The sequence below is a fragment of the Periophthalmus magnuspinnatus genome, chromosome 11 (genome assembly GCF_009829125.3).
Source record: "Periophthalmus magnuspinnatus isolate fPerMag1 chromosome 11, fPerMag1.2.pri, whole genome shotgun sequence".
Classification (NCBI taxonomy): domain Eukaryota; kingdom Metazoa; phylum Chordata; class Actinopteri; order Gobiiformes; family Gobiidae; genus Periophthalmus; species Periophthalmus magnuspinnatus.
The window spans coordinates 4984245-5000587 of NC_047136.2; the positions used below are offsets into that span (position 1 = coordinate 4984245).

At 40.5% G+C, this 16343-nt stretch overlaps 1 protein-coding gene across 1 annotated transcript in view; it reads left to right on the forward strand.

Moving 5' to 3' along the window:
* Positions 1-16343, forward strand: part of csmd2 (CUB and Sushi multiple domains 2) — a 367948-nt gene that overhangs the window by 125158 nt on the left and 226447 nt on the right. The window contains exon 4 of the mRNA XM_033975230.2: positions 11546-11740. Coding sequence (XP_033831121.1) covers positions 11546-11740 — 195 coding nt within the window. The remainder of the gene's footprint in view (positions 1-11545; positions 11741-16343) is intronic.

The window sequence follows — 16343 nt, forward strand, 5'->3', positions numbered from 1 at the left end:
CTCGTCCCTCCAGCCCAAACCCCTCCCTCTTTCTCTCATCCGTCTCCCGGTTTTCCTTGAAGACTCCCCGGTACTGCGATCCCTCTTTGTTTATCCCTGTATGCGCTGAAGGGACACTGAACGGTACATTATTCCATTTTGGCGTTCCCATTGTCGGCAGCCATCTATTTCGTATGAGCTCTCCTTCACAGCCCAGCGCCCGCCACTTCACATTTCCACTGCATCGTCTGTGTTTGCGTTTGTGGAAATCGGTGCAGTTTGTTTGGCGTCTCCACATTGGCGTGGTATTGTATATGTGGTTGTGATGAACTGCAAAAGGTTAAAATTACACGGGTAAACGTACTGTATGTGTGGAAAACAAAGAGTGGACTATGCGAGGGAGCGATATTCAGCGTAAAGACCCTTCCGCGATAGGCTGGCTTAAAATAGCTGCACACACAACCTGGTAATGATGTCCCATTCATTTTAATAAGGCAGCAAAATACAAACACGGATTTTGACATTTGTAGGCCGCGGGAATCGTTGCTGTTTACGCGTTCGTCATATTTGGCAACACATATTAACACCCGATATCCAACTTTGAGCTAAAGTTTTGTCGTAATTATAATTAACGTGGGTCTTATCCTTTTTTTTTTTAAGCTAATTTGGCACTGATCACTTCCACACAAGCTGTCAGTCTCCAAAACAGCTCTGGCTTTGCGTGTTTTGGTGACTGAAAACATGAGCGAAGTCTTTATATCTGCAGATTTTTTTAAAGATTCATGTTCGTTTACTTTATTTCTAGCACTGCGCCATCTCTGTACAGTTACGGGTGTTATCTCTTTGTCTTATGAGCATAATTCTTGACCAAATTCATGCATTGCGTAAAGTAGCGCGCTGTGTTTGGACTGCATGCGGTTTGTCTTGAGAACACGAAGCCTAATTAGATGTTAAATGAAACCACCTGTGCAGCGGACTGATACGCGAGATTGTAGAGGATCTGTATAAAGCACGAGTTTTCGCCAAACTGAAATAGATCATATGTCTGTGTCTAATCCACTGGGGCCATTTTAACCTTAGCAATACTGAAACATTTCACCAAAGCTCACAGGTAAGTGCACTGAAAAACAGACGCAACGTTCCATTCGTCTTAATTTATTTGTTATTTGTCTTAGTTTTTAGACGTTTTTTTGATTTGTTCACATTTACAGTTACATTTGTTGTGGGTAAATGGACATAACACTTCATAACCAGTTCATTCATTTAAAATCATTCAAACCAGAACAAGACAGCTCCAGGGCTGGTTTAATCTGGCTCACGCTGGGCAGGACACGTTTCTACAGTTAAATGTACAGTTACACTCACACATTCACAATGACTTCATATTCCGCCGTAAAAAAAAAACACAATATACCATTACTCAAGATTCACCTCACCACGGCTTAGGGCCTCTACACCGGACCGTCGGGACCACCAACGCAATCTGCAGTGAAAAGCAGGCATCGCGCCGTGACGCACAGCCGGGACCCCAGGCACTACCAGGAAACGTGGGTCAGGACCAGTCAAATAAACTCATGTTACATTATATAAACAATCATTCTCTACCTGCTCCTGTGAGACGCCGCAAACCTCCCAGTCCGACAGAGCAGAAGTACAAGAGGCCAGAGGGCGCGTGAAGTCTGCTTTGAGCTTTTATGTGCTGGGGTCCGGCGCCCCCTGATGACCTGCATTACAAACTACCATGATCTGCTAATTCAGACGTTCAGACAAACATTAAATATTTAAAAGAGGATATGTTTTTACATAATTAGGCACGTTTCATTCAAAATGAAAAAAATAAAAATACACACACACGTACACACACGTACACGCACGTACATGCATTTTTGAATACTGAAATTGTTTGGTTGGAACATCTGGAGTTAATACAGCAGGTGGACAGGTGAAGTCATCTGCTGGGAACAGAACAAATCAAATACAAGATACATTTTGTCTTGAATGTATTTCTTGGATGGAGCGAGGTTAGTGTGCACATTCTGTCTCCTTAAGCAGAAGTGATGGCTGTTGCCAGCTTTAGTCCAGCCCATGTGTAGTGAGCAGGAGGCATTGATTGAATTGCTGCTTGACAAAGCAGAAACTGCTTATTGAGCTAATGCACCTGCGTGTTAGGATCGATCTCACAATGTCACTGGCATATAGCAAAGGGAGACAGGCACAAGAAGAGAGGAATCACAAACAGCATTGTTCTGCTATGACTAGAACTCTATTTAAAAGTTAGACTTTTGTCACTCAATAATGGCCACTGATTGAACTTCTCAAATAAAGTCTCTGTGCTGCGTGACAGAATTTTAAAGTATACTGAAATACGTACAACCAAATGACTCGTAATCATAAACCTATTGACATTCTCATAAAGTCTGTCTCAATAAAGAGGAGCTCATAATATACTCTGTGCCAGATTCAAACGTTTTATCTATATTTGCTCAAATTTGTTATCTCACTTCAAACCTCCTGTGTCAACTAAAGAACTCCCATTTGAGACCAAAGGAAATGTTATATAATACAGTATAAACATCTAAAAATGTCGACTGATGTTCTTTCAAACACCTGTGTTTGTCTGCCGCTCTAGACAAATGTGTTCAAATAGAATCCATGTCCTCACTCTGCGGGCTGCAAACTGCTCATTTTTCGGCTTCTTTTGAGTTTCTCCCTCCAAAAAAAATCCCGTCAGAATGACAAATGGAGAAGCTGATCTAAAAACAACCGAAAACCCAGCGCATCTGTCTTGTGGAGGTCAAAGTTCAAGGGACATTCATTCCATTTCATCTGGCTCCACTGTCCTCCGTCCCGGTCAAGAGAAATGACAACGGATGATAAAAGTGGTAAAAATAGGCGAATAAGTAGGTGATGTAACAGCTTAGTGGAGTGATAGATGGTTTGAATATTTGCAGACAGGGCTCATGTATGGGTTATAGGGAACATGTCATGCAGTGTGGTGTGTGTACGTGTGTGTCCGTGCGTGTGTGTGTATGTACGTGTGTGTGTGTGTGTGGTGATGCAGTGATGGACGAGGGGTGCAGTTTGCCGTTTCAGCAGTGGAAGTGCTTAAAGCATCCAGACCCCAGGGACGAGCTGTGTCACATCCCGCCTTCCTCTTGACTTATGGACCTGCCATGAAAAACACCCAAGGGCTCGTGTAGCGGGCCAGGGGGGAGGGTGCAAAAGGGACGAGCTTCAGTTCCACGCGAGCAGAGAAGTTGGTCGGGGCCCGTGAAACTGATGGCAGACGGTTACAAATACGCTGATGGTATTGACGGTCTGCTGTGCCCTGTCGATCGTAGACTCCTTAGATACCTTAAGTTGGTTCACGCCGCAGGGATTGAGTCCCAGTGAAAGAAAACGGAAAAAACAAGACGGAAAAAGGCGGAAAGTCGTGAAGAATATCGGTCAAAGCGTCACAACAGCGGAACAAGCGGAGAAATCAAACTTTTCTTGAATCCAGTAGAGCACGTGTGTCAAACTCAAGGCCCCAGGACCAAATCTGGCCCTCCACGTTGTTTTATGTGGCCGCGAGAAGGTAAATTAAAGGCTTAACTGTCATTTTAAAATAAGTCTCTGCTGATTTAATGTGGAAAAGAGGAAAATTGGCAGCACACAGGGCAGTTTCAAGAAAGGTGATTGTGCTAATTCTGGCATATTTACACTGATGCTGTTTGTTGACATGTTGATTAATATGCACTGTCCTAATTAAAATAAATAGATAGATAGATAAATAAAATAATAAAATAAAATAAATTTAAAAATAAATAGATAGATAGAAAGATAAATAAGATAAATAAAATAAATTAAATAAATTAAATTAAATACAAGTTTGAGCTAAAAGGAGAAAAACCTGTATGTTTTTTGTGTTACGAAGCGGGACACCAAACACCAAAACGGAGCTAAGAAAAACAACAAATTGTCCAAGAATTAAAAGGTTGTAATCAGCACACAGTAGAAAACGTTCACAAAAGCCACGACCAAAAAACATGCATCAGTGAAACTAGCTCTAGAGTATTTTTCAGGGTGTGTGTTTTTAAAGCAGTGTGAAGGTCGGTGAGCAGCGAGCCCCGATACACACTTTGAAAAATGTCAGTTTATCGGGAGAGTTACACAGACATGTCATATTTGCAACTTGAATAACTAATAAATACAGAAACTTGGTGCAAATGAGTTTGACACCCCTGCAGTAGAGAGAAAAGCACATCTTTCCAGTCCACAAAAGCACAAAACACTAATCCTCTGCAGGTTTTTCCAAAAAGAAACGATTAAATATCCATATTTCTGCCATAACAAACTGAAGTACATCCGTTGGCGTCACTGTTTTTGTTGTTTGGACGCTTCACCTTTGGCTTTTTGCCCAAACTCCAATGCTGCACCGTGATTGGTCTGAACCATTGGTGACCCGAGCCTCATCGCAGCAGTGGGAACCGGGCCAGATGGATTCTTGTGAGTTTGTGAACGCGCAAATATTGTGAGAATTCATCTTTCTGGCCAGGGTACAATTGGCTGGGTGGTCAAATAAACTTTTCTACATCAGCAAAGACCAAGGAAATAGGCGACCGAGCTGCTCAAACACCGAAAGAGATGTTTTCAGGTAGGTTCACAATCAGAAAACTTGAAAATTTACAGAAAAACGTGTCCAAAAGGCAATCGTCCAAACACAAAGCTGCCTGTGTAATTACAATATGTAGCATTAAACGTGTCAAAGGATGCATGAAGAAAGCGACAACTCTTAAAACCGACTCCACATATTACATTTTTGTCTTTGAGAGTTTATTAGCGTCGATTTTTACCTCAAAGTCATAAAACGTCCAAATGGCTGATCTCCAGTGGAGTTTAAAAAGGTATTTGTCAGTTCAGTGCTCTAGGCTGATCCGCGTTCGAGGGATTGCACCGGTTATGGTACTATTAGACTTAATTTACTGCCCAAACTAATAACCTGAAATGGAGAGAGCAGGGCGAATATTCCCTCACATACACACACACGGCGCTGAATACATGGCAGCACATATATGCACGCATTTCCAATCTGACAGTGCGGTACCCTCTATCACTTTTAATGCAGTGGAATCAGTCAGCCCGCACATCTCTTCCCCACAATCGCGCATCATTCATCCTTTAGCTTTTTTTTCCCCTCCCTTTTTCAGTCTTCCCACCTCACACATTTTGAGTCGCCTTGGTGGAAATCACAGGTGTCGCTGATAGTATTAATTTATGGCAGGGGTCCCATTTAAGTGAGCCAGGAGCGAGCGCCAAGAATGTGGTGTGCGCGGCGTCGTAGCACAGACACTCCACATTCACCTTCCATAAAAACGCGAAATTAAAATGCTGTGAAATATTAGGAATGCACGTTTTAATTTGATGAGCGCCAAATGTCACAAGCGGATTGGGACAGGAGTAAAAACGACAGTGTAAAACCCTTACCGCGCTGTAATTTTTGGTTAATAGACTGTATATATATAAATGGACATAGCTAACACGCTAGCTGCCAAATAGGAAGTGATCATGGGCGCGCTTCCGGCTCCGTCGACTCTGGCTCCAATTCGCTTTCATTGAAATATCGTCGTCTTTTTGGTTTTTATCGCTCCATTTTGTCCAGAAATCAAGATATGAATATTAACAACGGACCAATGAGGGGCCTTCTTTCCCCAAGGTCGCTCCCTTTAGTGTTAGCAACAGGTTTGATTGACAGTGTTGCTAAGCGCCCGACCCCTGTCAAATCAGCGGTGTGAGCGGGAATGTGCGTTACCTTCAACAGCGTCACTCCAGATTGGTTGTTTGATTCCTTCAAAATAAGGACTTGTCCGAGTAGCTAATTTCATATTGAGATTAAATCATATTTTTCAGGTGTTTTTCATATTTTATTACGTCGCAACATGATTAGATCACGTAATTCTCCTGCAGAAGTGATACTTGTCTACCCTCCCTTAAGCGCATAGGATTGGCTATTTGGTTGCTATGATACTCTTTTTTATAGTATTTTTTTTTATTTTATTCGGTCATTACATTCAAGATCAAGCATTATTCAAAACAAAAGGTTGTACATAACATTTCTATCATGACCGAACGGGTTTAGGCTGAAGTAAAATTGACTTAAAATGTCTAACTCTATTTAATAATAACAACGTACAAGAATTACAAGAAAAGCAGCATCAGTTCTACAACATATGACTCAATATTTAAAAGAAAAAACTACAAACCACAGCAGTTCACATAAATCACTCCTGAGTCCTGTAATTTTCAAAAAGTAATGTTTTATACCTCTTTTTAATTGATTATTATTATAATCTGTCATCAAAGTTGTTCCACACACTAACCCAGGGCTGTCCAAACTACAGCCCCGGGCCAAGTGTGTCCCTCAGACCAATTTTTGTTGGCCCTCAGACCTCCTCCTAAACTGGCCCAATTGATCCGGAGGTATTTTTTACTCCAAACTGAAGAGATTCTACCTCTATAACCTGAACAACATCGCATTGGATTGTGACACAGACCTAAAACGGTGCAATGTCTCTGTCAAACTTGTGTTAAATGCACCGTTTGACTCTTTGTATCGACACTGGTTTGTGGCTCTCCGCTTCAAATATGTTTCAGTATTCGGCCCTCGGTGAAAAAAGTCTGGACACCGCTGCACTAACCCCTCGAATAGAAATACAATGACGTTTTTTACTGGTTCTAATCTTACTTTTTTGAATATACCTGTTTGTCTGAGATGATATTGACTCTGTTTGAATAACATCTGTAAACAAGATTATCTGCCTTATACGTCATTACAGCTGTGCTCAAATCAACAAAATCAAACAATTTTACTAGTTTAACTTAACAAAAACAGGATTTGTTGGCGCGAGATCGTCTGCTTGGTTAACCATTCTAACTTTAGGTGGAGTAGAAAATAGATTTTACATTAGATTTATAAGTATTACCCCAAATCTCTACACAATAATTCAAATATGGTTGGACTAGACTATTGTGCAATAATTTAAGTGAAACCTGACGCAGCAAAAACTTAATTTTACTCATTATAGCATCAGTTTTGGCTGGAGCCGAACGCTATGGTCCACTTCTTTACACCGTCTATGGCCATAAACAATTGAATGAAATCAGTTTAGTTGGGTTATGTTCATGTTCTAATCATGTGACTGGAATCAAGGCTGATGATCTGTTCACCGTGACACTCTGAATACATTTTCAGGAAGAGGATATTTTGTCCTTGGATGCAGAAAAAGCAGAAAAGCCTATTGATTTGAATGACTTTAGGACCTCATTGTGATAGCTGCATTACGGGGTCAAGGCCTCTGCAAAATAACCCCTTGTTTAGGCTCAAGAACCGCACTGAATCATTTTGTACGTACGTATAAGCCTCACGCTACTATGTGATTCACTGTGCATGCATCGCTCTCAAGGACGTTTGTGAACAGTAAACACGCATTTAGTTTAATCCCTCAAAGACACGAGACTAATGTCAGAAGCGGGAACCAAACCCTCAAGCTTTAGGTTATTGGGCAAGGCGTTTTATTGATTTTTTGTACAGTATTTCCTTTAGGTTTTTCCCCTATTCGCTCATTTACTTCCATGTTGTGGCCATCCAAAATAAGAACTCATCCCAGTAGCAAGTTTCATATTGAGATGAATTCATATTTTTCATGTTTTTTTCACATTTTATTACCTTGCAACATGATCAGATCACGTAATTCCCCTTGCATAAGTGATACTCGTCTCCCCTAGCCTGATCGCTAACACCGGAGCCCTTCCAGCAGCTCGTATGCTAATGCAGCCGAGTCCTTGTGCGGATGCTAATCTCGGTTTGATGGAAGGGGGCTGTAATAAGCAAGCCTTGCCCGATCAAAATAAAGGTTGCAGAACAGTGGAGCTGAAAAGTGACAAGTTAGTCTGCCTTTAACGGATTAAACAGAGCAGACCTAGGGCTCAAACAAAAGCTAATGTGCACATGAGTGAGCGGCGTGGTGAAATCGGACAGGCGTGTTGCCAGGTTTGCGGTGGGGAAAACGTGTGCGAAGCATGTCCTTAAGGTGCTCTTTGTGAGTGCGGGAAAGGAGCGAGGGATGAATGTGCCTCTGGTGAACAGTTTGGATGTGAAATTTCCTATGGGTGTAGTTCTGCAGTCACATGACCATCACCACCATCAGGACTAGCGAATCTGTGCTAGCTTCTTTCAAATATCGTATAGCGAGGAAATAAAGTTTGCATAGAGAATAACAGCCTACCCCGAGCATATTCCAATAATTTATCTATGAAATAATTGGCAACATAAGCCCAATCTTTTTACTTTTGACAGTAGAAGTGTGCAAAAATATCAAAATATCAATATCGTTTATCGTGGGCTGCTGTATCGATATATATTTTTGTATATTTAACCAAATTTTTCTGTCACTGTACCATTTTGTGACTGTTTAGAGCAGGGGCGTCAAACTCATTTTCACAAAGGGCCACATCAACAAAATGGCCGCTCTCAAAGGGCCAGATGTAACTAACTGTAAGATAAATGTCACTAAATGCAACCAAATATAATGTCAAATAAATGCAGCTACTTTTGAATCTTGTTAATTAACCGTTTCTATATTTATTACTTATTCAAGTTACAAATACTGCAGATGGATTTGCATAGATATGAAAAATGGCTGTTTAACTGTGTATCTAATGATAAACTGACATATTAAAACAGTCATACCTTTTAATTTACTTTGTTGCGGGCCACATGAAATGACATGGCGGGCCGCATTTGGCCCACGGGCCTTGAGTTTGACATATGTGGTTTAGAGGAAAGAAACGTGTTTATGCAGCACATTTTACATTTGATTCACTGTTTTCATGATTAAAACAGGTGTATTTCATATTAACTTTGCACAGACAGTGATTTAACAAAAACTTTTAGTATCACAGTCGTGATTTAGTCGATATTTTGTGATCCTTCAGAGCCGTTAAACTGCAAAACCGCACATGTCCCTGTGTAAATGTAAACGTAGAGCTCGTATAAGCTGTAGATGAGTAATATTGACCAGTGGAACAGTCTGATGTGTGCTTCTAGTTAGCAAAATGCACTAAACCTATGCATCTTTAGTGAACAGAAGATAAATGCAGCATTGATGTTTATTTTTTTGTGAAAATGGAGCTGGGGCTGATCATTAAGGGTCACAAAAGGCAAGATTTTTCACTGAATCGGACCGAATCAATTTGAAACGTATTGTATCGAATCGAAAAAGTATTGTATCGCGGCCTGTGTATCGAGGTATGCATTGTATCGGCAAAATCTTATTGATACGCCGCCTTTCTTGACCATGACAACCACCTGACTGATATCTTTATTGTTTTATATATTTTCCACAATCTGAATTCTCGTTTGAAACCACCACAAGTCAGAGTTTTATGAGTTTTCTTTTTACCCGATAGTTTATTCTAAAGCAGCGACTGTCGATCAAAATGATTGATATGTCCTTGTGAGATGTAGCTAAAAGCTTTGGGCTTAATGTAGTGGAGATGACGAAAAACAAAAACAGCCCCCTAAAGATTTGAGACCAGGCGACCACTAAAGTGCATTTGTCCCATACAAGCGATACAAGAATGTACAGTTTTGATTGAATGGGTTTATTATCTGTTTGTATATTTGGTCGGAAAGTAGCCAACTAAAAGCAAAAGTATGATGTTTTTATAAATTCCATATGAAATAAAATCCAAGTGAACTGTTTTTTTCTTGTTTTACGTTGCAGTACCAGCTATAGATTTGTTTTCTGATTCTTTTCTTGGTCTGATCTGGTTTTATTTGGACAGGGACAGTGCATAACAATACATTGACTTAAAAAGAAAAAAAAAAAAAACAAGCAGGAAAGATGTTTGGTGCCAGGTTATAGCAAAAATACTAATTTCCAGCTGTAGTCCCAGGACAGACTGATGTTGAGTAAGAACAGTTTGTTGTAGGTGGATGAAGGACCTGTAAACATATGGTACATACGTCTAATACAACACAACTCACCCCTCAAATATGACATGTAGAAAAATATTCAGTTCACACACACACATACACCCCCACACACACAACTATACCAATTTATTTACACACAAAATCACTCAATTTCAGACATACAAATACTCTTACTTTCATACACATTCACTAATAGGTGCAAACTTGCTTTAATATTAGCCATTTCTTCACACTCTGAGGACTTCAGGGACCGGCCTCCTGCTGCTGCCCAGAGTCAGGACTAAACCAGGACTAAACCAGGACTAAACCGGGGCTAAACCAGGACTAAACCAGGAATAAACCGGAACTAAACCGGGAATAAACCGGGACTAAACTGGGACTAAACTGGGACTAAACCAGGACTAAACCAGGACTAAACCAGGAATAAACCGGGACTAAACTGTGACTAAACTAGGACTAAACTAGGACTAAACTAGGACTAAACTAGGACTAAACTAGGACTAAACTAGGACTAAACCAGGACTAAACCAGGACTAAACCAGGAATAAACCAGGAATAAACCAGGAATAAACATGGAGAATCAGTGTTTCAGTTTTATGCAGCTAAAACCTGGAACATTCTTCCTGAAGATGTGACTCAGACCTCGACTTTGACAATGTTTAAATCCAGACTCAAAACAGTTCTATTTATCTGTGCATACGACTGAAAGGTTTTTATTCTGCACTTTTCTGTTTTAATGCTAATTTTATGATGATTATTTGTGATTATTCATGTTTAGATTTGTGTGATTTTAATATTTTCTTATTCTGTAAAGCACTTTGAATTGCTTCGTGTACAAATTGTGCTGTTGAACCTGGACATGAACAAGAAGTCGGCTGAAAATCTGAAACCCAGCACTGCTCTAATGCTCATAATGATGACGTACTTCTGCGTAGTCAAATTACCGAGTAAATGACCTATAATGTCAGTAATGGTGTTTAGTCACTTTCCCCATCTGGTCTTGGCCGATTAGTGAACCATCGCAGAGGTTAAACAGCTGGCAGAGATGCTGTGTGCGCTCACTGAGTTTTGTCGGTGTGTGGGAGGTCTTGTGTTCTCTTCAGAGCCCGGTCCAGGTCCTGTGGAGACTCTGAGTTCTATCCAGAGTCCGGCTCATGTTCAGTCCAGACCCTGACTGTGTGGGAGACTGCCATTTGGCCCGGAGACGCTGCCAGATGTGTGGAGATTCTTCGAAAGTTGGCACGACTTGTGTGTAACTATTGAAACACTGGTTCGACAGTTTGTTTAACATTGCAGTGTCTTGTTTTGTTTTGAGTCTTACTTCATTTAAAAGGTGAACTATAACTTTTCCTGGCATTAAACTGATCGACCGTGCATCATTTACTGGTGTGGCATTGTGCTTTTGTCTGACGTGTAGCTCGGAGCGATGGCGTGAAGTTCAAATTGTTTAATATCATACAGCAAAGCAACATCTCCATGAAGAAGTTTTTATACTTGGCGTTGTGCTGATTTGAAGTACTTTTGCTGTAATTCTTCTCGTGTGTTGATAGATCCACTCGTCTAATCTCTGCGTGTTTTCTGTTCTTGTAGCGCTGCCCAGTTACACTTGTGGTAATCCCGGACAGCTGCTGAACGGGCACCAGCAGGGGGCCACGTTCAACATCGGGGACAAAATCCGGTACAGCTGCAGCCCGGGGTACGTCCTGGAGGGCCACACCACACTGTCCTGCCTGGCCACCTCCGCCGGGAACGCAGCATGGGACTTCCCCCTGCCCTACTGTAGAGGTAAGGAGGCAGAGCACAGGCCGTCGACGTCACTTCACAATAAAATCTAAATGTTCACAACTCAAAGGAATATGCGTTTACCTGTGAACGTGGGTGAAATGTCAGTAAATTTTTAATTTGAATTTAATTTTTTTATTTAAATTTAATTTTATTGTATTTTTATTTTATTTTTTATTTGTATTTATTTATTTATTTTTTAATTTTTATTTCTTATTTTTTTACTTTTTATATTTTAATTAATTAATTAATTTATTTTAATTTATACATTAATTAATTAATTAATGTATTTATTTATTTGAGACAGTTCATGCTAATGAACAGACCTGATACAACATGAATATAAACACACTGGATTATAGTCATTACATATTTACAATAACATGTTAAAATCACAATAAAACCATTTACTATTTAAACCATCCCAGATAAAAAGGCTAAAATACGAGATTTCTTAATAAAAAACAGGATTAAAAGATGGGGAAGTGCTCGAGGCTCCGGGTGCAAGACTCTGCAGGCGCCTCCTGCCCCCGCGGCCTCTGCTCCGTCTCCTGCTGCCACACTGCTCCTGGAGGACAGAGAGAGGGACTGTCAGTGCCAGGTACAAGATTCCTGCAGTTTACCCTCGCCATGCGCCGCAGACTCACTCAAACCCACTCCTTTTCGAGCTTAAATAGGCAAACGACAAAGTTAAATCTGTCAACTGGACAAATCGTTGTAGGAGTGAAGACGTTTTGCTGCTCATCCAAGCCGCTTCTTCAGAACTAAAGAAGCGGCTTGGATGAGCAGCGAAACGTATTCACTCCTACAACGATTCGTCCAGTTGACAGATTTAACTTCATCTTTTGCTATGGATCAGACCTGGACGACCTGGAGAGCTTAAATAAGAAAAAAATATGTGAAATATGCATTAAGTGAACTGGATACATGTGTTTATTTATCTGCTCGAAATAAATAAATAATAAATTAAATTAAAAATGGATGAACTCACCACGTCTGGGCAGCTGTAGAGAGCCGTCCAGTTCCAGTCGTCCACGGCCTGTAGACATCTCAGCCTCAGGTCGTCCCTCTGGGCCTCGGAGCAAAGCGTCGCTCCACACCCTGTACGTCCAGCGCTCACCGAGTCTGGACAGCTCTCACAGCCGTCCAGCTCACGTAAACACGCTGTAGGGAGGTTAACGCTCTTCCTCTCGCTCATCCTCTGTGGTTTCTGTGCAATAAAAACACACAAGACACCGCGAATAATCCCAAATCATATAAACATGCAAATAAGTCAAATACAGTAAACACACAAATAAAGTAGGTCATGTCCCCACAGATCACAAGAGTTTTATTTACTGCAAAAATAAAAAACCTTAATCTTTCTGTCATCGTTTTTACCTCCTCACATATTTTGTAACATGATCGAGTGGCATCACCTGCTTCTTCTCTGGAGGAAAGGAAATCTGTAGAACATTCCAGGCAAAAGCATTAACATCTCCATGGAGAATGGAGACAATCAGGTAGCGGACTGTCCACCAGTGACTTATTCAGCCCTCTGCAGCTCAAATCTTTTTTCATATTACAGCGAAAATAACAAAAATCTCCACATTTTTGCAAAGAAATCATACACTTCAGCTGCAAAATATATTCAGCTTTCACATACTGGACAATAGGTGGATGTAGTAATTATTATGACACGTCTAATCAGTATTTTAATGTTAATTTTATGATGATTATTTGTGATTATTTATGTGTTGATTTGTTATACAGTGGTCCCTCGTTTATCGCGGGGCTTCCGTTCTAAAAATAACCCGCAATAGTCGAAATCCATGAAGTATCAGCTTTATTTTTCACAATTATTCTCTGTTTTTTGCTGTAAAACCCCTCACCACACACTTTATACACTTTTCTCACACAGGCGTTAACATTTTCTCACATTTCTCTCTCGTTTAAACTCTCTCAAAGTTCAAACCTTCGTAGGCGTCTTTGTCGGTGCAGAACGTTTCATCGACATTGTGGGTTTTGTCGGAGGAGAAAACAAATTGCAAACGTACAGCACTTCAGAGTCACACTGCGATCCAACGTTTATGTAAATTTGTCTGAACACATTCTGTACTGTACAGGAGACACGGCACGGAGGAGACTGATGGACAATGGTCTACAGTCCAACAGCCAATCAGGACGCAGAAAACGATGGTCTACAGCCCAACAGCCAATCAGGACGCAGGACACAATGCACGATCAGACGATGTAAAAAAAACATGTAAAATTGCACCAAAAAAAATCAGCGAAACAGCGAGAACGCGAAAGCTGAAACGCGATATAGCGATTCAAAGTGCTTTAGAGAATAAGAAAGACATTAAAATCACAAAACCTTCATAAATAATCATCATAAAATTAACATTAAAATAGAAGCCTGCAGAATAAAAACCTTTGAGTCATATCCACAGATAAACAGAACAGTTATACTTGGATACATACTGTACATGACCTTAAATATTCATCCATCCAGCCCGTTCCATGTCGAGGATGTTGACCCCCACACAGGCAGGACACGCTCTCCGCGGTTACCCTGATGTCTTATTTACAGTGACAGGACCTCATGTGGGCGCTCCCAGTCAGGTGCTTGTGCCAGTTGTCCTTCCCTCACAGCGAGCGAGCGCCCCGCGGCATCGACACCTGCCAGAGCGTCTTCTCTAACGCAACATGACACACGCACTAAATTAGATCTTAAAATACTATTATGCTGATGGTGCACGCGGCATTTTAAATAGGTTTGTACCCGGGGTAATTCAATTCTCAATTTAGACAGTTACGCCTGTTGTCTGTGCGGCCGTGCGGACCTGAGATTGTGTTTTAGTGGCGAGCAGCGAGACACGTTGCCATCTGCAGCCAGGCCGGGAGTCAGGAAGCCCACATAGGAACACACATGGCTGGGCCTCTCACGCCAGCCTCTCCACCCACTCACTCACATGCACGTCCAGGATGAGACACACGCAGCTACTCCTGTCATTTCAACTGACTTTTTTTATGATTCTGAATTCTGCCTTTTCACTGACCTTATTTATATATAAACAAAAGCGTACGAGTGTGAGTTTCACTTGAGTCGGCAAAGCAAGACGAGGTGAGTTCATTTTTATAGCGCAATTCGTACACAAAGTCATTCAAAGTGCTTTACAGAATAAGAAAGATATTAAAATCACAATACAGTGGTCTGTCGCTACAGTACAGAATGTGTTCAGCCAAATTTACATAAATGTTGGATCGCAGTGTGACTCTGAAGTGCTGTATGTTTGCAATTTATTTTCTCCTCGACAAAACCCACAATGTCGATGAAATGTTCTGCCGCCTACTGATCTCTTATTCCATTATGTGGCTGAAAGAGGCTTTAAAAAAAGGCTAAAACTTGGCAAAAAACAGTTGAACGTACTCTAAAAACCGGAATTTAAAAACTAAAGGTTAAAACCAATCAGAGAGCGGTGAATAATAAACCAAGAGAATACAAATTTACAGTGAAGATTTTTATTTTATTTTATTATTTTGTTTTATTTTGTTTTTTATTTTATTTTCTATTTTACTTCATTTTATTTTTTAATTTATTTTTACTTTATTTTATTTATTTATTTTTCATGTGATTGGGACAGTTCATGCTAATGAACAGACACAATACAACATGAATCTGAACACACCGGATTATAGCCATTACGTGATTAAAATAACATGTTAAAATCACAATAAAACTATTTACTGCACCGACAAAGGCGCCTACGAAGGTTTGAACTTTGTGTTTAAACAAGAGAGAAATGTGAGAAAATGTTAACTCCCGTGTGAGGAAAGTGTATAAAGTGTGTGGTGAGAGGTTTTACAGCCAAAAACATTAGAACGTGACCCCCGTGATAAACGAGGGACCACTGTACAACAAATCTAAACATAAATAATCACAAATACTCATCATAAAATTAACATTAAAGCAGCTTATCGTTCTGTATGTGAAAACTGAATATATTTTACAGCTCAGTATTTATCATGTGCACAATTTCTTTGCAAAAATGAGAAGATTTTTGTTATTTTAGCTGTAATATGACAAGATTTGAGCTGTCGAGGGCTGAATAAGTCACTCTTATGGCTATAGCAAAAAGACAAATATAAAATTCGTCAACTGGACAAAATGTTGAGGGAGTGAAGACGTTTCGCTGCTCGTCCACTGCTGGACACTGCCTTATATCCGTCTTGTACACACAAACAGACCTAGCGTACCACAATAAACGTAACCGACAAACAGGTGTGTTAGCTTCAGTGTAGTTAGCTCCTCCCTTCAGACAGATATATTGAACTTCAAAACTTCAGACCAATTTTTCTTGGCCCTTAAGCTTCCAGGTGATTGGCCAATATTGCGTTCAACAGTACTTTTTACTGTACATTTCTGAAAATCTACTTTAACGAGCCCATATCAAATATTTAACGTGTTCCATTGAGGATGTAAGCGTGAATAAAGGTCTAGCGGTTCAGTCTAACTTGTAATATTAACGCAGATTTGAAGTATTCACTGTATTCGCGACCAGTCTATGGCCCTCAATCGGTGCTTAGGGCATTAATGAGAAAAGTTTGGACACCCCTGACTAAC